Below are 27,245 nucleotides of genomic sequence, written 5' to 3' on the forward strand. Positions count from 1 at the left end.
AGGGGAAGTCATCATACAAGAATTTAAGCTAAGTGAAAAATAAGTCCTCAATTCTACTGTACAAAACCTGAATCTAAGATGCTAATTTTTAAAAATAATTATTTTCATTCTGAATAACAATGACATGCACTGCAATATTTGTATTACTTCCAGTTATTTGTACCACATGCTTATGGTGTTTGTTGGGTTTTTGTTCCTAATCCTTTTGGTTAAGATACTACTTTTGTACTAATATTTTACTAGTAGGATATTAAGATACAGTTCAAAGCATTCATTTCAGTTTCATACCTTCTTTTCCTGTAACACATAGCAAATGCCATTCTCTTATTTTTAAGCGCACCTTTGGATTCCACTGTGCCCTATGCTTCCCCTTATCCTTTTCAGTGGTAAAATCTGTGACTGTAAGGAGCATGTCTTAGTTTTCTTTGTCTCTCAAATGCTTAAGCCGACATTGAATGAATGTATTTTTCAAAGTATCCCATGGTTTGTTTATCATATAATTTAAAATTGAGAATCTAAATATTTTTCAAAGGGAGGAGAATTTCTGAAAGTCATTTCTTTCTTAGCATCTTAACATCCAAACTCTGCTTGCTCACAAGATGACTTAATCAGCACCATATCAGAGACAGCTTGCTGTGTTTACCATTGTTAGTTGGGCCAGCATATGTCCAAAACAGTTGGAATGAGAAAAACAGCATTGACTTGGAGCCAAACTAGAGAGAGGTGGGAAAAAAGAGTTTTTAGCTATTAAACAGGACCAAATGCTTTGGACAGTATAGGGTACTTTGGTGGGGGGAGTGGGGGTGGGGTGATTTAGCTAAAAAAGAAAGGTTTGTTCATCTCTAAATGCACTGAAATAATAAAAATAAACTAGTGATGAGGCTTTAATGTTAATTCTGTGAGACTTTGTAAGTAATGCTATCTTTTTATGTTAACCAAAAAAGGAAATTCTAAGATGTTTAAGTTGTGGGTAATTTTTTTCAGTTTTACTTTTCAACTTCAGTTTTTTTTTTATTCTTAATTACTGGCAATATTCTGTGACTTTATTAAGCAATGGGAGTGCCTTTGATATCCATCACATTTCAGAGAATCAGAAAAATGTACCTGATTTTTCTCAAATTGGATATCGTATTGCCCTATAGCACTTATAAGTGAGGAAGATGTTTACTCTTATTTTATAAGCAATGAATTACAAAATATAGGTATTTATGTTCCTTACACCCCACTGAGAAACAACTCTTGTAGAAAAAGATATGTTTTCATTGAAACAGAAAATGGAAACTAATGTTTTGCTATTTACAATGGAGGGTTTGAGGAAAAGTTTCCAAACACCACAATCAGGGAATAGAACAATTTTGACCATAATTGAGTTTTGTATCTCAGGCAAAGCCTGCCCTAGGGTAATTTTTAATTAGATAAACCTTTTCTAAAGGAGTTTCTATTTTCCATTCTCTGTCATTTTCTCCTGTTTGGTAGGAATTCTTCTCTTCCCTCCTAAGACCCCTTCTTTTCTCTGGTCAGAACCTGCTCTGCTGGTTGTTGATTTACCCAAAGAAGTCAGTGAAGGCCAACAGTAGTTGCCTCCCTCATGAGATAGACTTTCTGATAGGGACTAATAAATATTCTGTATAATTTGGGGGTGGAGAGAATAGCTCTGGCACTAGAAAGAGGCTTGAGAATCATCACTTCAGCCTCTTTGTTTTATTTGCTTTCTACATGAGGAACCAAAGTCCCACAGAAATAGAGTGATCAAGATTAGAACTGCACACGGAATTCTTTCTGCCATGTTCTGCTTCAATCCTTTGGCAAGATATTGGGCATGAGCCAGTGATGGAAAGAAGATTGATAGATTAATTTATACATTTATTTGTTCTCTAAAACAACGGGGTCCCATGACTGAGTCAGGTGAAACACAGACATGTTTTTAACAATATGATCTTATACCAATGAATTTGGGGAAAGCATTTTCAGAATAGCATAAAAGATGGAAAGGAGGTTTGTACCCTGGGACGTGCAAGTGAGGGTACACAGAGAAGGGAAGGAACTGTATATTCACAATCAGAATCCCTCAGGTCCTGAGGCTTGGTTATCAGGTCAAGTGTGTCAGGCCTGGCTTCCTCTTTTCTGAAGATGAGTTCTTCTTAGGAGGTGCCTTAGTCTTTTATGCAAATGGACATCTGCTGTGCCAGCCCCACCTGCTCTCCAGACATGCCCAGAAATTTCTGAACCTTGGCTTTGACTAAATCCTTGCTTCCTGCCAACTTTACCTTGAGACGAAGAAACCCAACTGAACAGCCTACATAAATCGAACAGACACATGCCTAACTCAGCAGGTTGAATTTCCTTGCTGACCTCCGGAATCACACGGGGTTGTAGCTCCTTCCTTCTCCCCCCTACCCTGGCAGGGAAGGAAAACCTCAGTAACCCCTATACAAGTGCATTTCTTTTAGGATAAATAAAACTTGCATCTATTTTTTGTTCTCTCTTCTTTCTTTTGTTTCATCAAGGCAATATTTACTTTTTAAAATTTCTTTCAATGATTACAAATTCCAGACCATTGATTTAAAGCATTTTTTTAAAACTAAACTTAAATTTTTGTTTTAACAAATGAGTTCTCAAGCTGCTGAGTCTCCTTTACCAGTCTGATCTACATTATGTTATGAATTCTGTGGAAAATAAAATTGAAACCATTGGATTCAGAATGGCTTTGCTAAGCTCTATGATGAGCAATGTATTTCCTATGATCTTGGGTTACATTAATTTAAAATTACATTAATATCTGGAAGAACATTTGGGTAACTATTTTTTTCCATAAGTTTTTTTTTTTTTCCCTTACAATGCTAACTACTAGGGCTATTTTGTTTGAGGCACCGAATTTCTTTAGTGGCTTGGCTACAGATCTATCACTAGGGCATAATAGCCAACCTTGTAGTAGTAGTATTGTAGCTTGGAGGTACATATGTTTCTTTAAAACCTCAAGGTTTTAAAATATTCAGTATAAACTAAATCAACCCACACATTATTAACAAAAATTTTAATGTCAAATAAACACAATGTCCTGTAATTTCTAAACATTCCTTTCCTAAACTCATTCAAACGTTGATTTCTATAAAATGCACTGGTCTTTTGAATACATATATATAGGTAGATACATCCATATATATATACAGACACACACACATAGATATTATAATTATATAGTAACTGCTACACAGATGGGAGCAGTCTATGTTCTTTATTTTATTAAAAGAAATTTCAGTTCAGCAAATACTTGTTCTAGATCTAGCTTCATGCAGGGTATGTTATCTCTGCTTCACGGAAAAGAGATAGGTTAGAAGGAAAACCTACCTGAATTGCTTAGTATGGAATATGATAAAGTGACTTTCATTTAACATCATTCTAAATTAATATTTACCACGAATTTAAGTTAGCAAAATAAAATAGCACTTAAAAAAAAGACATTGTATACGTGACCTTGCAAAAATTAACTTAAACCTGTCTATTGTTCCTTATTACCACCTGTAAACTGGGGATAATAATAAGGCTGCTGTATGAGATGAAAAAAAATCATGCCAAAATTGTAACCAGTGCTCAGCACAGGTTGCTTATTTAAAAATGCCATCATGCTTATTTGTTTTCCAGTTAACCGCTTAATGCGAAGAAGCAACAACGCCTAAAACTAATATATCAATCCGGTGAAAATACTTAGAGCTTCTTTCCTTGTCAGCCTATTTTGCTTCCTAAATATGTAGAGCATAGAGGCGGCTTAGACATTTGATTATCACAGGGCAACATCACTGTGTGACAATAAAAAATTGGCTATAGATTCTCTGCAACAGGTGAGACAGACTTTTTCTGTCAGGGGCAGGTAGTAAATATTTTAGGTTTTGCAGGCCATATCCTGCCTCTGTGGCACTCCCCCCTGACTTTGTAGTTCCAGAGCAGCCCTAGCCTGTATGCAAATGAACGAGAGTGCCTGTGTTCCAATAAAACTTTATTTCAGAACACTGGAGTTTGAATTCCAAATAATCTTCACATGTCTTTTCTTTCTTTTTTTTTTTTTAAACCATTCAAGAATGTGAAAGTCATTCTTGGGTCATAGGTGGTAAAAAAAAACAATAACAAAAAACAGGGCGGGCTGGGGCCCATGAGCCATAGTTTGCTGACCCCTGCTCTACAGACTCCTGTTTATTTTTAATACCTTAAATAGCTTGTTTCTTATACTTGGTTTGTACAAAGTGTACCACTTCAGGTTGTAGACTGATCATCTCAAAGCTGTGCTTAAAATATTGAGAAGTGTTTTGTAATGCTGACAGTTCTCTGAATACAGGCCATTCCTATAAACAGATACTATGAGTTCTACCAGAAATAGAAATTTTAATGACATCTAATTAAATAGAAATGAACAGAGAAAAATTTTACACTTTCTTATGACAGATTATGAAGGTCTTTAATTAATGTACAGAAACAGATATATTATTGATTTCTACTTATTTATGTATATACTTTTTAAAATCAGATTTTTCTGACAACTTCAGGGCTTTCTTTGAGGTAGACCCTTCCACTTATCTTCTAAGTTGTGCCTTAATGGCTAGAGATCATCCCTCATAAGGCACAGGGAATCATACACCAAAAAAGCTCTGAAATCAGAAAAAAATAAGCCACCACAGTCTATCCTGTCAAATCTTTTCTCACACTGTCAAAAAACAGCTGCCTCTTCCTTTTTGTTACTACTTACTTTCTTCAATTAAAAAAGTAATCTAAAAATTTATGAACAACACATTTAAATCTCATTAACACTATTTAAAGTTAATTATGAGTCAGTATCACCACCTCGGATACAATCCAAGGGGATTTAGTTAATCAAGTACTAAAGATAACTTCATTATTAGGCAGTCTTTACCTGGGAGTTAACGGATTCAGATTGGAAAGTTAGATGAATTAAAAAAAAAATTGTCTAGACTCAATTTTCTATAGCTAAAAGAAAAGGATGAAATACCAAATATTCACTTCCTAAATACAGAATTGTTTCTTAACAAAGCATTGAAACACAGGTGTTAAGAAGCTTTGAACTCACCTGAAAATACACAAATGTGTCAAAATGTACAGAAATGTGTTCTACTACAAATCTCTCTATTGTATGTATTGGCAAATACAAGTAAATGGTTCTCTTTACCTCTAAAAATAAAAATCTGGGATATTGTTTTAACAAAAAAATTTTTCAGTCTCGTTTATACCAAGGTATACACCAACCTGAACTGCATAGAGATTAAATTGGATACCTGTTTTGTAGCAGTGGCTAAGGTCGTGGACTCTGGAACTGAATGGGGTCTGTTTTCATTCCTGTTGTGTACCATTTAGTAGCTGTTTGACTCTGGCCAAGTTCCTCTATGGCCTCCATTTCCCTCATCTGTGAGTAAGGATCATAATCATGTCTACCCCATGTAACCAGAGTCCAACCTCATACAGTGTTGTACAAAAGAATGAATGAATTAACATTTATTTTATAAAACATTCAGAACAGTGTGTGGCACATAATAAGCACTGGTATTGGTGTTGGCTTCATAATTTAAATTAAAAGAAAGCAACTCTCCAGACTGACTAACATTATGGTATCTTTGTTCTTAACCAAGTTTAGAAAGCCAAATTTGGAATCGGCATAGGGAAGTCACATTTTATTAGAATGCTCAAGCCCTGAAAACTTTGCATAATTCCAAGCTTGCATAATTGTTTTGAAACTCACATATATTCAACGTGCTTCCTGACAAAGGATAGTGGGTATTTCTACTTATGAGCAAAAGTGGTGCCACCATGTGGCAATAACATAAACACAGGTGCCAATGCATTTGTCTGGCTAGATTTGAAATTATGCAACGTTAGATGAATTTTTTATTTTTTAACATTTACTTTTCCCCAAAATTGTATGTACAAAGTGAAACTTTATTATTTCCAATTCAAAAATTCCAAATTCCCATAATTCCATGACACAGGAATGCATATTCTTTGAAAGAGCAGTAATATAATTTGCCTCTGATTTGAATTTAGCAAATAAAGAAATAATGCAGTTAGAACAGTGATTTTCAAAGTGAATTCCTTGGTGTCTGGATTCCCAGGGGAAGGAACCAGAGCGGTTCCCCCTGAAGAGTTGTGCTCATGCCGGTTTTATACGTTGGGGCTATTCATAAGATTTTATTTGCAGAAAGTGTCCAGTTGTTGAAAGAAATGTTTCTAAAAGCCAGCGCAATCCTATATTTAGAAGGTTTTAGTGGGACTTAAAGACTTTTCGTTTTGTAATAAAGATTTCTTCAGAACTTAACAAACAGCCCAGACCTGGAGAAGGAAAAAAAAAAGAGTGCATTGGTTGAAATCCTATTCCCATTCTGTAGGATTGAAGATTAGAGGGTAGAAAGGAAAAGACATGGTTTGGATCAAAGAGGAAAAGAAGGGAAGCATCATGCCCAGCATTTCTGCTCTTGTTACCCTCCTACTTTCCTGCACCTTTTAATACACACTGTTGTCTTGAATATACTAAAGCACTGAAAGTCTCAGAAAAGATTGAAATATTTTTTTCCTGGTGAAAGGTAATTTTCCTGGCAGGATACAAGAACCAATAAAGGCTCTTTTTCTCTATCAAGAAAGAACACAGTTACGTACTTCCACAAGCAAGGGTTGCTGATTAAGAGTAGAACATATTTTTTTTTTTTAATTGCATTTTCTGAATAAACAAATGTAATTGGGACATGGAGAGTGTTGTTAGAGAGGGGTATCTGCTGAGAGAGCTGTTTGGTCACTCAGTATTCATTAACCTGAAACTTATGTATTAAACTTATCTTACATGTCAGATGAGGCACTAGAACATGGAGTTAGAAGGGAATCTGCTGCTTCAAATATTAGGTTTTCATAATAAGAAGGGAGTATTGTTAGCCCTTTGCAAATAGTAACAATTAAGTAATTATCTGTAACCTAGAGGAACATGTAAGTTGTAGGAAAAAATATGGTCTGTCCTCTGAGGAAACAGTCTGTCCTCCCTTCATTGTAACTCTTGTCAAGGTCAGTTTGCTTGCCCCAGGTGATGAGTGTTCTATGTGGCTAAATAAATAACTTTTTGGATTAATATTTATATTTTCTATTATAAAACACTAAAATTTCTCATCTACTGCAGGTTTCATTTACAGGTACTGTTATGTCAGGTTGAATCTTTATCTCAAATTACAAAATAGTATGTATTAGGTGCTTAGTTCCTATTACCTGGAAGTCACGGAAATTGGCTTGATCTTGTTTCCATAGCGCAAGAAGCTCAATGAAGCTTTTACTTGGTTCTCAAATAGTGAGGAGCTAGCAAACACTGCAATAGTTTAGAACTAAGTGGGTATTACAAATGAGTTGGCAATTCATGTTTGTGTTATGGTTTGTTATGACTGCTTAATTCAAAAGCATATTTGCAGAGAGGGAATTTGAATTAAGTAAATCAAAATAGTAAGGCTTTGATTAAAAAGTTAGCTTTCTTTAACTTAAATGTTGATATTTCAAGGCCTACTGAAATTTTAGTCATTTGTGGTTATTTTTGTTTCCTGTTCAGACCCTTGGGAAATAAGAGAATAGTAAATCAAAGCCCAGATTGCTTCTTGCATTTATTTTCTTTTCATTTATGCCATGTATTCGTGCACTTGAAGAACTAAAGACATGTATAACTTGAACGGAATCACTTTGAGGGAGAATTGTATTTCCAGACTAATCGATTTAAATAATTCTTATTATAAAAAATTATTCTTAAAAAATTATTCTTTTCATGTTCAATAATTTCCTAATTCTTTTTTTATTTCAGGATGATGCTATCAGTAGAGACAGTGGAAAATCAGCTAAGAATATTTGTATTACTAAGGGGATATTTGGGCAGCTTTGTCATCAGACTGAGGATATATTACTTGTTTTCCCCTTTTCCATGTTTGATGCTAGGTACACTCAAATTTACTAATTTATTTTTTCAAAGAAAATGTGCTTTCCAAGAGAGAAAGGACACTACGCATTTCAATGAAAAGCCTTCAATAAAGGGTGTTCTGTATTTTTTTTTTAAATCAATTATTGGTTGGGTGCCTGGGTAGCTCAGTGGGTTAAGCATCTGCCTTCTGCTCAGATCAAGTCCCACATCAGGCTCCCTGCTCTGCGGGGATCCTGCTTCTCCCTCTGCCTCTGCCCCTGCTTCCCTCTCTCTCTTTCTGTCTCTCAAGAATAAATAAATAAAATTTTTGAAAAATTTAAATCAGTTATTGGCTATTTTAGATAAAACAGAATTTTGATTAAATAACTTCGGGGGATTTATTCTTTTCTATTTACATTTAGTAATTTAATTCATTTTTCAAATTTGAGATGAAAAATTTCTGAGCTTACCAAATGCTGGCCTAATTTTCTAATTAATATAACGTTGGATGATCATTTACAAATTAAGCCTTATTGTTTAGATAATTCTGCACTATGGCCTGTTCTTGGTGATCCCTGCTAAGACAAACAGCATGGGTGGGTACATTTTATTTTACTCGGGGTTCCCACCCCACTTCGATGGTTGTCACCTGTCAGTACTCTGGGATCTGGGAAATGTGAAATGACACATTAAATAGAAAAATATTTGAGGTCTTTTTTTTTCAAATACTTACTCACTATTGCCAGAAACGCATTCAGTTATCAATAATTTAGTAATTTAATTTAATTTAAATAATTTAATAATTTAAACAGTCAAATAATATTTATCTGAAATTCAGGCGGTCATAAAGACCTAATAAGTAATTGCTTTAGGATTTTAACTGGGCATATGTATATGTGTGCATATGTGCACATGTACTTCTAATTTCATTCCCATATGATTCTTCTGACCATGGATTGTCCTGGCGAGAAAACAGAAGAGGGCCCAGGTGGGATTCTGGAACACCAACATCATTGCCTTTCATGTGTCATGTTTTCTACATAAGTGTATAGGTTGATCTTCTGTAGCAAAATATGAGTTCTCTGAAGGCTTTCCTTACTTCTTTTGCTGACTAAAAACTGTTTTGTTACTTCATAGGGCTTTAGAAATACTTGCTGAATAAAGGAGTTAATGAAAAATGATGTTAACCTGATGATCCAAAAAGCAATGACTACAATGTTGTTTTAGATACATACAGCCCTAAGTAGTCTCTGGTGTTTTCTTTAGATAGTATAATACCTAAGAATTTGTGCTGCAGTATAGTTACTGAGACAAAGGACTCGATAAACAGATACAAACAAACATCAGATAGCTTTATGCTCTGATATAACCAACAGGATAGAAGGAGTAAAAATGTAAATAAAATTACAAAATTGTATATGTGTAGTTCCAAAACATTCTTAGAAGGGGGTGAGGTGATAGCAGGATTTCAGAAAAGGGAATATTGAGGTGATTTAAATGGATTTAAATCAAGTTCATGGAGTTGAGGGAAGAAAAAGACTTGAGTTTTTCTATGTATTTTCCAAAACCCCATGGATTCTACCTGAAAAAACTCTCTTCAGTGATCAAAATAACCAATGACAAGTGTCAATGAAGCTAGAATCTATCCCCCATTGCAAAGCAAACTCTTAAGATTGCTCACGGTGGGATTGACAGATAGTGCTATATAGTTAGGACAAAATCTATAATGTGCTACTTACGGATTGTCATCTACACATTCCCCAAGACCTCTTCAATTTCTGTTCCAGAAGGCTCGCAATGAAAGCTGCTTATGTTAGCTGATCAGATGATCAGAGAAACATTTGTTTCTCCCCAAATCTAGCACTTGTAGTTCATATGTCCACTTGCCATTGGTTGTGGACAATCCTTTCCTTGGTATAAAGAACTTAATTTCCATGTGAACTGGCTCTGGGCAGCATTGGCGATGCTCCAGCCCGAGTTATAGCTGCTGCAAATATGAATATTAATGGAGATAAACATGGTCCTAGTTTTTATTGCATTTTTTCAAGTTTTAATTTGTAGCTGAGTTGACACATACAAATGGTGGTGAGATTGTGCCTATGCCAATTGTTTGTGAAAACCTGTAGTTTGCACTCTGCTGCTTTGGGATCTCACTTCAGAGGAGCGGCATGAACAGTCTTCAGCCATAGTTGTGATAGTTGTAAATGGTCAAAATTGTGCATCCTTAGAATTTTTCCATCCGTGGGATTTGCCAATTGTTCACTTAAACAGTCTTAAAAAGAATGGTGGATTCTTGTTTGTAAGTCAGCAAAGAGCAACCAAAGATTTCTGGTCTTGAACATACGAAAGTTCTCCCTACTTACCTGTGCTATAAATAACAGTATCTAAAGTGAAGACTTAAACACTCCATGGTGACTAAGTTATCCTTTAAACTCTGAATTAACACTTTAAAAAATATTTTAAAAAAAAGTGTTGAAGAAATTAAATTACAACTATAAACAGGGCATGTATGTTGCTTATACAGGTGTGATTATTATACACATCTATATGATTTGAGATTTTTATTTTGAAACGGGAGATTTTTGTTTCCATGTTCATTAAGAACTAAAAACTATTTCTAAAACAAAATTGCATGCGTTGATTAATGCTAAACAGAAGAAGACATAACTATCCAAGAAACAAGAAAGACACTGGAGAAAGAATGAACAGGATTTGTAAAGTGATAATTAGGACTAGTTAATGTATATTTGGAAATGTTCTGACTGGGCATTTGGTATTAGAATGATAATGTAAATATCACATATATATGTGTTGGCATGTAGTTGAAATCTCAGAGAAACATAGTGAGTCCAAATAAAGTAATGAGGTCTCGAGCTAAAGTAATAGCGATCTGTTAAGAAAACATGATTTGTTTATAATTAGTGCTACTAATAACTACAATTTGTTTGCATCAACTTCTTTCTAACTTTATGTATCACTAGCACCTGTTCTAAGTAATTTATAAGGAATTTGCATGTTCCAAGACAAGACATGTTATGAATAGAGATGATTCCATTTCCTCACTGTTAAAATTGGTTGTAAGTTTTTTCTTGTAAGTTGATTATTTCTAATTACGATAATACAACAGCTGTGGACAATGCCCTTTCCTTCACATTCTGTGATATGAAAGTGACTGTAACTTGTTGAAACTAGCCCTGGTCTTGTGTTACTATTATTGCTCCTGGGGAGGCTTATTAGCCTGTCACAGACGCTGTAAGAAAAATCCATCACTTCTTTTGGAATATGATGAGTCTTTGTCACCCACAATGCAATTAATGTTAAAAATAGAAAGAATGGTTATGATATGATTATGATTAGCCAGAGATGAGCTATTGTCCAAGTAACAGAACTAATCCAGCAGGCCAAAGATGACCTACGCAGAACCATCAGTTTGCTGATTGCCATTTCTCTCTGAGTTTGATGAAATATTCATGCCTTTGCTCTCCTCTCTGCAAGCACTATTGATTTCTTGTATAAACGCTGCTATATTTAGTCTAGACAAATGGAATGTGGATTGCTGCTGAATAAATTGGATGAAAGACTGGGATCTTGCTTGCCGCTTTCTCTCAGTCTTGGGCAATTATTTATAATCAAGAGCAGTTTTTGTAAGTTGAGGGTGATTTTTCACAATTTAGTGATTAGTCTCTGAACAAAGGCAAGCAGTCAGACACAATCATTTCTGTTGGGATAGCAGGTTAAGAAGTCAAATTACCCTTTGAGGTTTACAATAGCTGTTTTGGAGAGTTCTGGGACTTTTTCCCTCCTTATCTTGTTTTGTGGGGAGGGGTTTTTTTTAGGGATTTGATGTTCACAGTTTATGGATAAGAAGAATGCCAACAAGAAGAGACCCCAGGTTCTCCTGAAATTCTACATTGTGTCTTTATAGGGTTAAATTCTGACCTTTGTTTTTTGGGATTTCCATGTAAACACTGGGGGCTGTAGTTTGGCCTTTTTAATGCAAAAATGATATACATCATTAACAGTCATTGCTTTTGGTTGGAATTACACCAGCTCTATAAATTAATGCTCAAAATCTCATGTTACTCCAGAGTCTTGATTGAAAGTTCTACATCAGACATTGCAACTAAGAAATCTTACAGACCATCATCCTCATTTAATCCCAAACTTGTCACAATTACTATCTCTCCTTTGATAAATATCAGTGTTTTGGAAGACACCGTCCACCAAACTATGGTTTTTAATAAATTGTTTTACCATTTTCTTTAAAGTGACATGGGTAGTACCATCAACGCAAGCTTCTGATCAATACATTGAAAAGTGACCAGCGTTAGCAACCCAGGATTGACACCAGCCCCCCTCCCCACCTCTCCCACAAGGTGCATACCACGTGCCTTGTGCCTTGTATGCACACGCAATTCAAGTGATAAGTTAGGACATTAATGTTTCATTTAGTATTTGCAGCCTTAACTTCTACAGACAAGATTTCAGTTAGTCTTTCTCGACTCACTGAAAATAGCTCTTAGATCCTCATGGAAGATTAACTTTGTAGCTCCCCACCTGGAATTTACAAATCTAAGTTACTTAGAGTAGGTAGTCAGAGCATTAAATGCAATTTGGAAAAATACAGAAAAGTAAGACGGGGAAAATTATTTCTGTTTCCACCCTAAATACAACTGTCTTCTGTTCTGTATCTCACTAGTCTTTACTGTAAGAATTCAGAGACTAATACAATCAAAAACGCACTAGAATATATGCTCTAAGAGGGCTGAAATTTTTGTCTTTTTTGCTTTCCTACCGAACCCAACATCTAGAATCAAACCTTGGAATTTAAGATTCTCAGTAAATGTATATTGACTTAAGTTACATTTATTTAAGGAGTTATCAGAGGGTATATGTCACTTTTATTACTGTTTTTTCACTTAATGTTATAATAGCATTCTTCATGTTCCCATAAACATTACTTTTAATGATTGCGTGTTTTTCCACCATATGGATGTGACATATTTTACTTAGACATTTCCTTGTAGTTGGTGGATTTCATTTAAAATGATAATACTTCAGCAAACAGTATGAGAATGGAACTGTATTTTCCTGTTACTACTGTCTCCTTAAGATATATTCCTACAGTTGGCAAACCTGAATCAAATGGTAGAATATTTAATGATTTTTCTTACATATCACCAAATTGTTTTTTAAAAGTTTTAACCATTTGGTAGTACCACTTGCAAAATATAATTATCTACTTGGTCATATGCTTACACCACACAATGGGCATTATACACTCATATGGATATACATGAATCATATAGATGATACTTAATGTTTGGAAAATGATGCCTTACTTTGACTTAAAATTTGCATTTCTTTACTAGTAAGGGTAAATTTTTAAAAATTGTTTATTTAGGGAAGCCTGGGTGGTTCAGTCTTTTAAGCGTCTGCCTTCGGCTCAGGTCAGGGTCCTGAGAGATTGAGCCCCACATTTGGCTCCTTGCTCAGTGAGGAGCCTGCTTCTCCCTCTTTCTGCCGCTTCCCCTGCTTGTGAGCGCTCCCTCTCTCTCGCTCTCTGGCAAATAAATAAATAATAAAATCTTTAAAAAAAACAAAAAAATAAAAATTGTTTATGTTCCTTTATTTTTTTTTCCATTTATCTAGAAGTTTTAGTGTTTTTATTTTCTAGTATTAAATGGAAATCTCATACAATTTTATTTGCATACTTGCTCTTAATATTTTTGTTTTGTTAGCCACACAGTGTTGATTTATTTTCATACACAGGAAAATTCCATTTTTATATAATTAAAAAACCCAGAGCATTTATTGAGAAATGTTCTATATGTTATAAGTCCTTGGATTGGATTATCCCATTTAATTCTTTTAACAGCTCCATGTTGTTACTGCCTATCTACCTTGTCTATGAAGTTTTGGGCTTATATGTCCTACAAATTATCTGGTAGAAGTAGTGCTAAGAATTTTATATATGTTATCTAATTTTTTAAATTTAAATATCCTATAATTCTTGTCAAATTAACTATTCTCATCCAGTCTTTGTTCCTCTAGTGGTTTGATTTGTTTTAAGCTTCCTCACTATTTGTGTGCCTTTCTCATTTTAGGAATAAGATAACTGAAATATAGATTATCATCATTGAAAAAACAGCGCATAGAGACTTGGTGACTTTCACTCCTTCTTGTTTAGACCTGGCACCATTGTTGTGGTTGATTAACTAATCTACTCACCATTTTCAACATTTTAGTATGCAGATTTGTAATTTTTCTTTGCCAGGTCCAACAGCCCTGCAGATACATTGTTGAAAGCTTTAAATCTTAAGGAATTCCTTAATTCTTGAGGAATATATCTTAGAATATACCTTCTGACTCTGATTACAAACTAACATGTTTGCAAGTGTGGAAATTGAGTTGTGAAAGAAGTTTCTCTATTATAACCTGGCATCTTTTCTTCAATAAAGTAGCATTGTTTGTCCTAAGTTGACCTGACTTGTGGTCCAGTAGAGTAAGTTTTATGAATGACTTTGATACCAGGAAATAATTGGATTCATCTCTCTGTGATTTTTTGGGGTTTCTTTTTAGGGGGGCAGGGGGAGGCAGGATTCATGTCTTTGAAAAGAAAAATTTCGAAGACTCATGAAAGGGGGTTGCTGGGTGAAAATTAGCATAGAGCCCATTTTACCAAAACTGATACTCTAAAGACCTTTTATCATCATTGTAAAAAAGGACTACACTTGTTGACATAAAATTTGTTGTTTAAGGTAGAATGTCTTTTAATTTTTGTTTGTTTCCAAATCAATGTACTAAGTTCCTATCCTCTGTCATGCCCCCTCCCTACCCTTTTTTTTTTTTCTTCCTGTTTCTCTAGTGGATGTGAAGTCAGAAGTTCCTGTGGGCCTAGAGCCCATCTCACCTTTAGACCTAAGGACAGACCTCAGGATGATGATGCCCGTGGTGGATCCTGTTGTCCGCGAGAAGCAACTACAGCAAGAATTACTCCTCATCCAGCAACAGCAGCAAATCCAGAAGCAGCTCCTGATTGCTGAGTTTCAGAAACAGCATGAAAACTTGACACGACAGCACCAGGCTCAGCTCCAGGAGCACATCAAGGTAGCAAATATTTCCTTGCCTCTGACCTTTTCACTCCAGGAAGCTTGCAACAGGACATGGGCCTAAGAAGGAACATTGTGGGGGGAGGGTGTTCACTGTGATTAAGACCTGGAAGTATGACCTGGAAGAAATTGTGATTTTACTGCTGAAAACCTTGAGTAAGTAGTAAGAACGCTGACTAAAACCCAGCTTTGCTCTTGGAGGGGCCTCCACCACTCTCATCCATTAGTTTTACAGTATCAACAGTAGGGAATAGTAACTTTCCAACCTCTTTTGAGTTTGTCTTCTACATGATTTTGTTCATTGGCCCCGTCTATTCTCTACCAAGAAGAACCATGAACCTGGGAAGATCCATTTGATACTTTTAAAGAATCTGCATAAACTATTTATCAGAAACAGTAAATAAAGAGCCTTTTTGCTTTGTTTTTGGTTTATAAGGGGATTTTTAAAAGTTTTTATTTAAATTCCAGTTATTTAACAGACAGCGTAGTACGAGTTTCAGGTGTACAATATAGGGATTCAGCACTTCCATACATCACCCGCTGCTCATCACAACAATCGCTGTCCTTCATCCCCATCACCTATTTCCCGCACCCACCCACCCACCTCCCTATAAGTAGATGTTCTGAATATATCCTAATTTTCCCCATGAAGAAGGCCTCAAAATATATACATTTAAAATAATAACATAAAAACTCAAGAGAATTCTATATGAAGAAACTGATGTAAATGTTTTTAATATTTTAATGTAAGTTTAATAGACTGCAGATAAGAATTTATTGAAAGAATTTTGGGAGTAGTTGACAGTTTGAGACCCAAGTTGGGTAAATTATGCTGGGAGAAATATATCCATGTCCCAGAATTTTTTATGATAGACTATTTTGTTATCAAGTCATTTTAGATGTATCTGTGTATCTATTTCTTCTTGTATCTTTAAGATAAATATCACTTTCGCTTTATTTGTGAAATTGTCTTTTCACATTCTTGACAAAGACATTTAAAGCAAAGCTATTTTGGTCCGATTAAGTAGATGTTTAGTTTGAATTTATTATGACAGTAATATAAATCAGCAAATACTTATAATAAAATTCAATTTTTATGTCTATGTCCTTCAAAATGATGTAAATACATGTTAATTTACTAATGCAATAAATTACAGGTTCTAGACACTTGATCTATTACTCACTTGCATATCAAATACAAGCACATTTATGTCAGATTAATATAGATAACTAATCTATGTTCATATTATAAAATTCTACCACACTAATATTACTGTCTGAGAAGTTAAAAATGCTATATGTTCTTCCCTACGTCCTTTCTTTTTTAAGATATACTTCCTTAGCCTGAAAGACCTCTTTTATCTTCTTTTCCAAAAAAGGTTTTGACATCTGATGTAAAACATCATAGTTTTCTTCTTTAGGGAACTTTACTAAAAGAACTCTTGCAATTTATTAATCTTATAAGATACCTTAAAACTAAGAGTGGGGATTTTGTTTTGGGTCTCATATAGAACCAGTAGCTCATGGCTGTATTTTGTAGAATAGGAAACCTTAATTTAGTTTATAGACTTATTTTTAAAGCATTATTATCTGACCCTTGAAAAAATACCAGGAACATTGATGTTTAGATTTCCTTCTCCATTCATTCTTGGCATGTGAGAATGACAGTGATGAATGAATAAAATTTATATTCTTCACCACACTTTTAAGAGTAACTATAATATTTCATTTGGCTGTGGTAACTGATTCATGTTGCATTGAATACAGGGCAATAGTAATACATTACTGGTTTAAATACTTCTCTTCATTTATATTTGATACCTTCTGTAGTTGTAAAGATCAATATAAAAATTTTTGATGTAATGTATTGTTTCATTTTATTCACAAGTTAATAGTAGCAAGTAGGTAATTGCTACTTTAGCTCAAACAAAGTAATACAGTAGGTTTACTGACATCTGGACAATAGAGAAGAGGAGGCTCTTGACAGAAAAAAGATTCTGAGATAGCTCAAAGAAAAACTCAGTTTTTGAAATGATTTTCCAAAGTAATAAGCTGTTTTTCTCAGAAACTAAAGACCTCCTTTAAATTTCCTTTTAAGTTTAGGAAGCTTTTTACATTTTAAATATTTTGTTTTATTTTACTCAGCATTTTTTAAATTTTTATTGTTATGTTAATCACCATACATTACATCATTAGTTTTTGATGTAGTGTTCCATGATTCATTGTTTGTGCATAACACCCAGTGCTCCACGCAGAATGTGCCCTCTTTAATACCCATCACCAGGCTAACCCATCCCCCCACCCCCCTCCTCTCTAGAACCCTCAGTTTGTTTTTCAGAGTCCATCGTCTCTCATGGTTCGTCTCCCCCTCTGACTTCCTCCCCTTCATTCTTCCCCTCCTGCTATCTTCTTCTTCTTCTTTTTTTTTCTTAACATATATTGCATTATTTGTTTCAGAAGTACAGATCTGTGATTCAACAGTCTTGCACAATTCACAGCGCTCACCATAGCACATACCCTCCCCAATGTCTATCACCCAGCCACCCCATCCCTCCCACCCCCCTCCACTCCAGCAACCCTCAGTTTGTTTCCTGAGATTAAGAATTCCTCATATCACTGAGGTCATATGATACATGTCTTTCTCTGATTGACTTATTTCACTCAGCATAACACCCTCCAGTTCCATCCACGTCATTGCAAATGGCAAGATCTCATTCCTTTTGATGGCTGCATAATATTCCATTGTGTGTATATATACTACATCTTTATCCATTCATCTGTCGATGGACATCTTGGCTCTTTCCACAGTTTGGCTATTGTGGACTTACTCAGCATTTTCTATGGGAAAGGCTGAGTTGATGCTTTCAACATTCATTTGGATTTTAGGTTTATGAGGAACACACAGTACATGAAACTTTACTTATATTAACATTATGAATCTTTGGCTTCTGTAATCCACATCTGTTGAGTTAGATGCTGTTATCCCATTTTTCTACCTAATAAGTTCAGGCAGAGAGACATACTGAAACTTACCCAATACAACACACCAGTAAATGGTTGTTCCAAGATTTGTAGTCTTGCCTTGTCTGCCATCAAAACTACCACATCATCCTCCCTGTGTCATGTATCAGAACATCTGAAACTGGGCAGTTGATGTTTTGTTTCTTTCTCTTTTTTTTTTTAAGTGTCATTCTTGCAGTCTTCAATAATGAATAGTAGCTATGGAAATTAAATTGTGTGCTTTTGTAGATTCCTAAGATAGATTAAATTTCAATTTCATTGGGGTTTTGGTTGAAATCAATTTCACCAATCCCAGTAACTGTATAGAATTAATATTTAAGGCAGAGTTTAAGTGAAGTTATAAAGTTTTCTTTTACAATGGAGTATATAAAGTATTCCAATAAGGGATTGATATATCAAAGCCAAAATGCCAAAGATTTTAATAAGAAGAATAACCAGAAATGCTTCTAACCGTATCCTTCTGGGAGAGGTGAGGCTGTCACGTTTGGCATGCGAAGTTGGCTTCCTTTCACTCCAGAGTAACACTGATAACAGTCCACAAAGCTTTTTGTTTTTGTTGTCTTACTTTTCAGCATAAATTTCAGAGTTTTAGGTAGCTATCTAATATAAATAGCAAATTACACCAACTTCATTAGGACTGAGATCTAAAAACAGTAATAATAATTGAAATCAGTATGGTTCAAACTTACAAACTAAATTTCATGTGCATTCTGAACATGATGTTTGACGGAGATTATTTGTCTTACATATGAGGAGCCAGGGCTTTGAGTAGTTTAGTAAGGTGCCTAGATTTCATATCTAGTAATAGCAGAGCCTAAGTGGGACTCAAAATCTTTAGTTACTCCGCAGGGAGCACATTTACTATTATTCATAGGTACCTGTTTCTCCATCCGAGAGAAAACAGACATGTCAACACAGTTATTAAGAATCCTTCATGTTCGGGGCACCTGGGTGGCTCAGTCGGCTAAGCAGCTGCCTTCGGCTCAGGCCATAATCCCAGGGTCCTGGGATCAAGCCGCGCATTGGGCTCCCTGCTCGGCGGGGAGCCTGCTTTTCCCTCTCCCTCTGCCTGCCTCTCTGCCTACTTACTCTCTCTCTGTATCTCTCTGCCAAATAAATAAATAAAATCTTAAAAAAAAAAATCCTTCATGTTCATGTTACTTATTGTTTGGAAGTGAAGTCAAGGGATTCAGACAGCCTGACAGTAGTTTAATGGAAGTGATTTTGTTTTGACCCATCTCTAATCTGAAGGTTTTTGCCTGCTGGATGAATGAAGTAGGCTTCTGCTCTTCTGAGAGAAGAGCTTACTATGGATGTATAGATATATTAATCTGAGGACATTTTCTGTAAGGTTTTGAAGGTTTTTAAAAATATTTTATTTATTTGAGAGAGAGAAAGAGAGAGAAACGAGCAGGGGGAGGGCAGAGGGAGAAGCAGACTCTCCGCTGAGCGGAGAGCCTGACTCGGTGCTCGATCCCAGGACCCCAGGATCATGACCTGAGCCAAAGGCAGATGCTTAACGACTGAGCCACCCAGGCACCCCAGGTTTTGAAATTTTTGACGTTCATTCTGTTTCAGGTAGACTTCCCCCAAATTAACTCATTTCTCACCATTCCTTCGATTTGATTACTTTCAAAACATTTCTCAGGATAATAAATGAAGATTTCAGTTTATTTATCACGGGAGGGACTCGATAAAACAGACTTCTGGGCCATTTTTGCCATTGCCTGTTTCTTATATTTCACATGTACAAAGAGATGCTACTCAGGGAACTGAAGATTAGAGCAAATTTGGTACTGACTTGGTGGGGCGGCACGGGTAATGAAGCTACCTAAAAACGTGCTGATTGATGATCTGAAGACCATCTATGGAGTTAGTTGTTTGTGTTGAGATTCCAATAATTTACCCAAAAAGTGAGTAAAAATGTAAACGAAACAGAAACAAGTTCCAGAAGCTCCTAAGAGTTTGATTTGGGTCAGTGGTGACAATGAAGCCAAAAGAAATTGCACACTCTCATGTCTTTCTCTTCTCGCAAGTTGCAACAGGAACTCCTAGCCATCAAACAGCAGCAAGAACTCCTAGAGAAGGAGCAGAAACTGGAGCAGCAGAGGCAAGAACAGGAAGTAGAGAGGCACCGCAGAGAGCAGCCGCTTCCTCCCCTCAGAGGCAAAGATAGAGGACGAGAAAGTAAGAGGCACCAGGGGTAAAAGATCGATCTCTTCCCTCATGTTCAGCTGGTCGTCATTCAGGAAGAAGCCTGATAAGGAGCGGAATCAAACTTGTCAAAACTGCCTGCGTTTAGTTAAAAGAATAAATTATGGACCCCAATGTCAAGCTTTGACATTCACATCTCCTCTCTCTGCATTCAGTCTGCAGTGTCTGAGGAAGTAAATGGAGCATTTTTGGGCAAGGATACTGATTTCTCTTGTTTTGAACCTTAAAAATGTTCTACTAAAGCAAATTAGCCATGCCCTATTGTGTTTTTTTTCTTTTTAAGATTTTATTTATTTGACAGAGACACAGCGAGAGAGGGAACACAAGCAGGGGGAGTGGGAGAGGGAGAAGCAGGCTTCCCGCGGAGCAGGGAGCCGATGCAGGGCTCCATCCCAGGACCCTGTGACCACGACCTGAGCCGAAGGCAGACGCTCAACGACTGAGCCACCCAGGCGCCCCGCCCTATTGTTTTATTAATAAACTTGCTTCCACATTTCCCCACTATACCTTCCTCCTGCTCAAGTAATAATTGCTCTATAAGTCAAGCCTCCAACTAGTTTTTGAGTACCAGACTTTGGGAAGGTTGAAGGCAGAACATTTGTTAAAAAAAACTATCCACAAGAGGGAGACAGATCCAAATAATTCCCCTTTCTGAGGTCATTTCAAAATCAGGATGTAGCACGGTTTAAAATCAGATGACTTGAACTGGAACTGTCAGTGATTTTATTTGTTTAATGCTCAAAAGAGTTTTTTAAAACGTGAGTTTTTCAAACTAGCAATTCAGGAAAGATCATTGTATTGTGTTCAATCACTTATGTGGTCCCCGTCCCCTAAGACTCTTGATTTTTAAAAGGCATTGTTTTACTCCTCATTTTTTTAACCTTAGGAAAAAATTAGTGTTAATTCTGGGACTCCCTATTCTGCAGAAGCAATTAAAGAAATCATCAAAGGTCCTTTGAAAATTGGCAGTTTGAGCAGTAGTTACAAAACATTACTATGCCATTTTCAAAATCCTGTTTAGACTCTGATTTCTTCTTTTAATAGGAAAGCCTCATATGCAGTGACCAGTGGTGATACTTCTTAATTTTTGCTAAATACTCCAGAGGCACAAATAGACAAAGCCCCAAATCAACATCTATTTCTGTGTGTGTGTGTTTCAGGGGCAGTGGCAAGTACAGAAGTAAAGCAGAAGCTTCAAGAATTCCTATTGAGTAAATCAGCAACAAAAGACACTCCAACAAATGGAAAAAATCATTCCGTGAGCCGCCATCCCAAGCTCTGGTACACGTATGTTCAGTGTTTGGCCTTTTTCATTCCTAGGGGTCAAGAACACAGGTTCTGTACTTGGTCAGCCTGGGCAAAGGACTGGGGTCTGCCAGTTCTCAGCTATGTGGCCATGGACAAGCTCCTTGAATTCTCGTCCTTCTCTGTGAAAAGATCATAATGATTGTACCTGCCCTCCGGGGTTGCTGGAAAGGTCCTAGGAAATAATGTGGTCAAGTATGCAGCAGAGAGTAACACTTAGTAAATGTTAGCAAGTGTCCTCTCGAGGGCAAGGAGGTAGATATGGTTTTGGTGAATGAATAACAGAAATGTGGGGTGGGGCAGAGAAATTAGTTCCTATTTTGCATTTTTCTATTCTCAGATGGTGCATCTGATATCTTTACAATAATTTCTGAAGATTTGGCAGGTTGAGACTTTATTTTACTTGGCTCCATAGAAGGTGGAGATCTGAGCTATTTTTAAAAGACCAGAAGCTTTTTGACTTAAAGAAAGGAAAAAAAAAAAAAAAGGGCAGGAAGACAAGGGAGGGAAGAGAAAGAGAACAGAGGCAAGGAAGTAAAGCTGAGTCTTCCGTGACAAGTTTACCCCTGACCATCTGACTTCAATTCTTGCTACACTGTGAGCCGAGCACACGGACTTCTCACACACAAGCTGACAACATCAGACACTCTGCTTTTACAGATGTTGGGAACCATGTTTCCCCAGCTCCAGTGAAGAGAACTGTGAGATACACGATTCTCGTCTCAGGAAAATAGGAAGAATGTGGTGTTTTTAAAAATCAGGACAAACACTGATAGGCAAATGTTTGGATAATAGGTTGTAATAGAAAATAGTTTCATTTCTCTCATTTTATATGTTTACTGAATGACCATCAGATTTTACACTTAGAGTTTTTTTTGATTCCTCGTATCATCAAGGATAAGGGAATACATACTTGATTACTCTATATTGAAACTGTAAGCATCCCAAGACTTCTATTTAAAGAGTCATTATACTTCTAATTCTGTTTTAAAAGTATCTGCCCTTCTCAACATCCAAAAAAAGAATCACTGAGGCAGATTCCAGAGTGCCATATAAATACTTTTTAATGGTTTACGTAATTTCTATCGGGCATGTCAGTTGACTTGAGAAGCCAGTCCCTGAAGAAAATTTTCAAATGTTCAGTTAACATCACAGGGTGTTTAGAAATAAATACCGCTTTATTACCTAAAATTGTATACATAATTTATAACTAATTTATATTCCTTCTAAGTTAAAGCTCATTTTAAGAAGGCACAATACCTTTTTTAAGTGGGAAACAAATACATGCAAACAGCATGTCAGCTGAAAGTTCTTTAGCTGTCCCCTTGGGTATATTAAACATTTACTTAGCAATCCTTTTTTGTACTGAACTGAACTTCAGTAGGGTCTGACGCCAGACACCATAAATCATTAATTTATGGAATCCGAATTTAATACTTTTTTGCCTGTTAGGCCTAGATGAAGTGCCCTTAAACCAGTTAATTTTTGAGAATGTGTGATTCAGATAAATGATACTGGTAGGATAATCATCATGGTAGTGATACCATGCCCTGTTCATTGTTTTCTTCACGTATCGTAATTGTGGATGTTCGTGTCCACTGGATAATCTGTGGTCAGTCCTGAAAACGTTTCCTTTCACTATATTTATGCGGGGAAGATAAAACATTTTTAAAAAATCAGTTTCCTATTGAAGAAATATGTGATCGCCAACCTTTACCTTGGAGGTGCTCTACAAGTCAGGAGATCTGAGGCTATTGACACAGTGGTATCACTATGGTAGAAAAGCCATCCTCATGGACTTTTATGTACTACCCAGCAATTTTTGAAAATGAAGTCCCTTCTACATGGTTACTTTTACTCTAGCTATTCTACCCGGTTGACTAAAAAGGATTCCGGTGATGACTTTTTCACTAGTATGGCGCGTAAGAAAACACCCACAGTAATCTCAGGTGATCCAAACTCAGGCTCTTGGTTAATTCTCTTTTAGTGAAGCAAACTTCTGTATAAGTGAGTGACTGGACACACAGTGGTCGTTCTTGGGGATCCTGCAGCGTTCTATATAGCTTATTGCTAAAGTGAACGTGGTTCCGTGAGGCTGTGGTTTGTACACACTGGAAAGAAAGAACATAAACACAGCTGAGGCACATGTGCAGCATGTGCAACTGATTACTGCTGACCAACACACAGTGCAAACTCCAGAGCAAATGGTGAAGCCTCTTTTTCTTTGGTAGGGCTGCCCACCACACGTCACTGGATCAAAGCTCTCCACCCCTGAGTGGAACATCTCCATCCTACAAATACACATTACCAGGAGCACAGGATGCGAAGGATGATTTCCCCCTTCGAAAAACTGGTAAGTTGGTTTAGCAAGACTCCACTCGCTCTTCCATAATGTACCTGTGGTTTCACTTTGCCATCCTCTAGAGGAAAGCTAAAGGATTTGCACCATAGCTCTTATGCCCTCTCCACCCCTGCCCTTAACGTAAACACACGTGTGCATGCACACACATACAGCCCCCAATTCCAACATCAGCTGATTCAGGATATAATCGAAGGATCTTTTTTAGTTTAAAAGTTCATTGTATTTGGATTTGAAACAAATTATTATCTTATTGGTAAGAAAGAGTAGAATTAAGGAAAATAGAAATACAATTTCTCCACTAATGAGGACCTCTGTAATTTCCTCCATTTGTCTAAATTTTTCTTCCACCTCGGCCATTTACTGCGAAAAATGGGAGTAATAAACTTTCTTTTCCTCACACGTTTTAAAACCCGTAAACTTTAATTGTGTAAGGTGGTTAAAACAGATAAGACCAAGGCTACCTTCTGAGTTAAGTGACTTGCCTAATGTCTCACAGATTGCAGGAGAACTCTGTGATGCTTTGTACCTAATGATCTCATGTAATTTTTATATAAAAATTTGCTTAGGGGAACTGGGACAATGAAACTTCTATTTGGAGTTTAGTAAACCGCCTTCTGGCTCTAAGCCTAGTATTTGTTTGCTCATCTTCTCCTTTTTCAGCCCTCTGATACGTGCATATTTAATGTGTTAACATGCTTTTACCTCTGTAATAAATATATTTAAACTTCAGCTAGATATAAGCATAAATAGCATTGGTGTACATTCTGTTCTAAATCTCATGTTTTCCAAATACAGTTTTTTTTTTTAGAGAAAGCTGTAAATTTTAAAATCTTTGTACCCAGAACTGATCTGAAAAGGTATTCGGAGAAGATAGTTTGGTCCATTGTATTTTACTCAGGTCTACTTAAGAAGACTAGATCTATGTAATTTGTATTTGAAATCAAGAGAGCAAAAATGCTTTCCAACAATTATATTCATTTCCCCAAGCAATCTTGAATAATTAAAATTGATATACTGTAAAAAACACATGCTTAACTGTTGTCTGTCATAATTTACCTATAGCATAATGAAGATTTAAAAATAAAATCTGTTATAAGTCAGAACTTATTTCCTACCATCTTTTGTACCAGGCACTGGGGTAGGACAGTGAAGTATTACAAAGGAATCTCTGCCTTTTTATTTTAGTAGCCCAAGGAGTTTTGCATTTCTACTATCAGACAATAGGTGTAGTAAAATACAAGAAGCAAAATACCTCCAGGGGGCTATGCGGAGGGGAGAATGAGATTTATGCATTGCATCAGAATTTCACACTATTACGTACAAATCAAATTGCCTTTCACGTAAATAAACTTTGCTGGGATAAATGGAACAAAGCAAAGAGCGAGCTTCCATCTATTTCTAAGGCAGAGTATATAGTTTATGAAAATCGGTCCATAAAGGACATGAGTTTTAAAATACGCCGACTTTGATCTGCTGTCTTGACATTTAGTTGCACCAGTAGCTTATGTAGGAACTATTGACAGAGATTATGTGAATATTGCCCCAGGTCTCAGGGCAGTGACTGGCATTCAAGAGCCCAAGGAGTCACTAAAAGGAAAGAAAACATAAGTCCCCTTTATGGCAGGAGGTTACTGATGAGTGATATAGTTACAGTCATGGAGAAAGACTTCTGCCCTGCTGTGCACACAGCCTTTGAATATATTCTTACCACTGGGAGACTGAAAACGGACTGCAGAACTGACACTGACTTTGAAAAGAAGTGGCATTTGGAACCAGTAAAGCATCCAGAAAGAAAATCTGATCTTTTTCAATACTTAAGAACAAGTACTGAAAACCCATACTTTTTGTCCCAGTTTCCATGAGAACAGTTCAGGATTTTTTTTTTTTCCTCTGTAAGGAATGACTAGCAAGCTGTTAATTTATTCTTGTAAAAATTCTCAGTCCACAACAGAATTCAAAGAGAAATCTTGCTCACTGTATATGTTACAAAATTTTATTCAAATCTGTACTAATATGAAAGACATTTTCTGTGTCTGTGTGATATATAACAATAGTAAAAAGATCCAACCCTTGTCTTTGCTAGTGTTATATTTTCTGTATTTGCCTAATATGTTAAGGTTATTCCCTTTCTAAAATTGAAAATATGATATAAATGAAGCGTCAGGCCGTTGATTTATGAAACCAAACTTTTTCAAGTGTTATACTAATGAAGTTCTTGAACAGCCATTAATACTTTTATATCTGTATCGGGGTTTCAAAATATTTCTTAATTTAATTCCCATCATCTAAAGGAAGGATGTTGTAATTAAATACAGATGTTTTATACACATTATCTAAAGTACTTAAGAGATATCCTTCATTAATTACAAATAGGCAGAATGGAACTCTTCTAACTTTTATCCACGTGATCCATTTGATGTATTTCCAGTCCACTGTGAGAAAGTTTATACATGTATTTGCACTAAAGAGAAGAGCATTGAAATACAGTCAAGTGATAATTTTTACTTCAGCATTTCTTGTATGTTTATGACTTAATAGCTGTTACAAAAAAGCAAACAAAATATTACCATAATCACAAGTAAACCTTTGTAATGATTGGGGAAACTAAGATAATTTTGTATAAAGCTACATCATATTAAATGAAATCTAGAGTAGTGGCATCGATCACATAGTGTAAATACCAGGACAGCTATAATAGAGTCAAACTTTCCTACTGGGGCCTGATTATCACCCTCTGTGGTCTACTTGAATTTCACTGAACTCAGTCTTAGATTTAAAAGAAGTTGTTAAATGAGTGGATTCTCTCTTTTGATCTGCATATAATACTAAATACTTCCAATTTCTTTTTAACCTACCTCAGGACTGACTTGCCAATATGTATTAGCAAGATTTAAGGGAGTAAAGCTGGAACCAGAATAAGAAAAGTTGTTATGATCTTAAAATGATTAAAGTGGCCCCAGGGGTGTCCCTTAAGCAGTGAGCAGAGTTTGGAACCTTTCTTGACCTCCTAGGACCCAGCCAGACAGTGATAACCTAGGAACAGTCAATCAAAGAAGTCTCATTTGTCTGCGGAAATCTGACCTTTGTCATGCAAAGTGGACCTTTACTTCCTTTCCCCTTAGGAGGATCATGGTTGCTCCTAGCATTTAGGAAACATCAGAATAATACAAATAGGTGGCTCTAATCAAGCCCATTCCTAAGTCGCTTTTCTTTTAAATGTAGGAATTGAGAGTCTTTTGCTCCTTTCACAACAATGCACATTAAAGGATTTCGTAATTAGTTGTGAAGTTGAGAATGAAATCATTGTTTCAAT

General features: G+C 36.0%; 1 protein-coding gene across 7 annotated transcripts in view; it reads left to right on the top strand.

Annotated features, from left to right (window-relative positions):
- Positions 1 to 27,245, top strand: part of HDAC9 (histone deacetylase 9) — a 739,057-nt gene that overhangs the window by 268,853 nt on the left and 442,959 nt on the right. For 4 of the 7 annotated variants that reach the window (XM_027573169.2, XM_027573172.2, XM_027573175.2 and 1 more), the window contains 4 exons: positions 14,787 to 15,028; positions 20,088 to 20,238; positions 21,426 to 21,552; positions 23,802 to 23,923. In XM_027573169.2, the coding sequence (XP_027428970.2) occupies positions 14,787 to 15,028; positions 20,088 to 20,238; positions 21,426 to 21,552; positions 23,802 to 23,923 (642 nt within the window). The remainder of the gene's footprint in view (positions 1 to 14,786; positions 15,029 to 20,087; positions 20,239 to 21,425; positions 21,553 to 23,801; positions 23,924 to 27,245) is intronic. The other 3 variants (XM_027573170.2, XM_027573173.2, XM_027573176.2) reach the window with 2 other exon arrangements.

The sequence above is a fragment of the Zalophus californianus genome, chromosome 12 (assembly GCF_009762305.2).
Source record: "Zalophus californianus isolate mZalCal1 chromosome 12, mZalCal1.pri.v2, whole genome shotgun sequence".
NCBI lineage: Eukaryota > Metazoa > Chordata > Mammalia > Carnivora > Otariidae > Zalophus > Zalophus californianus.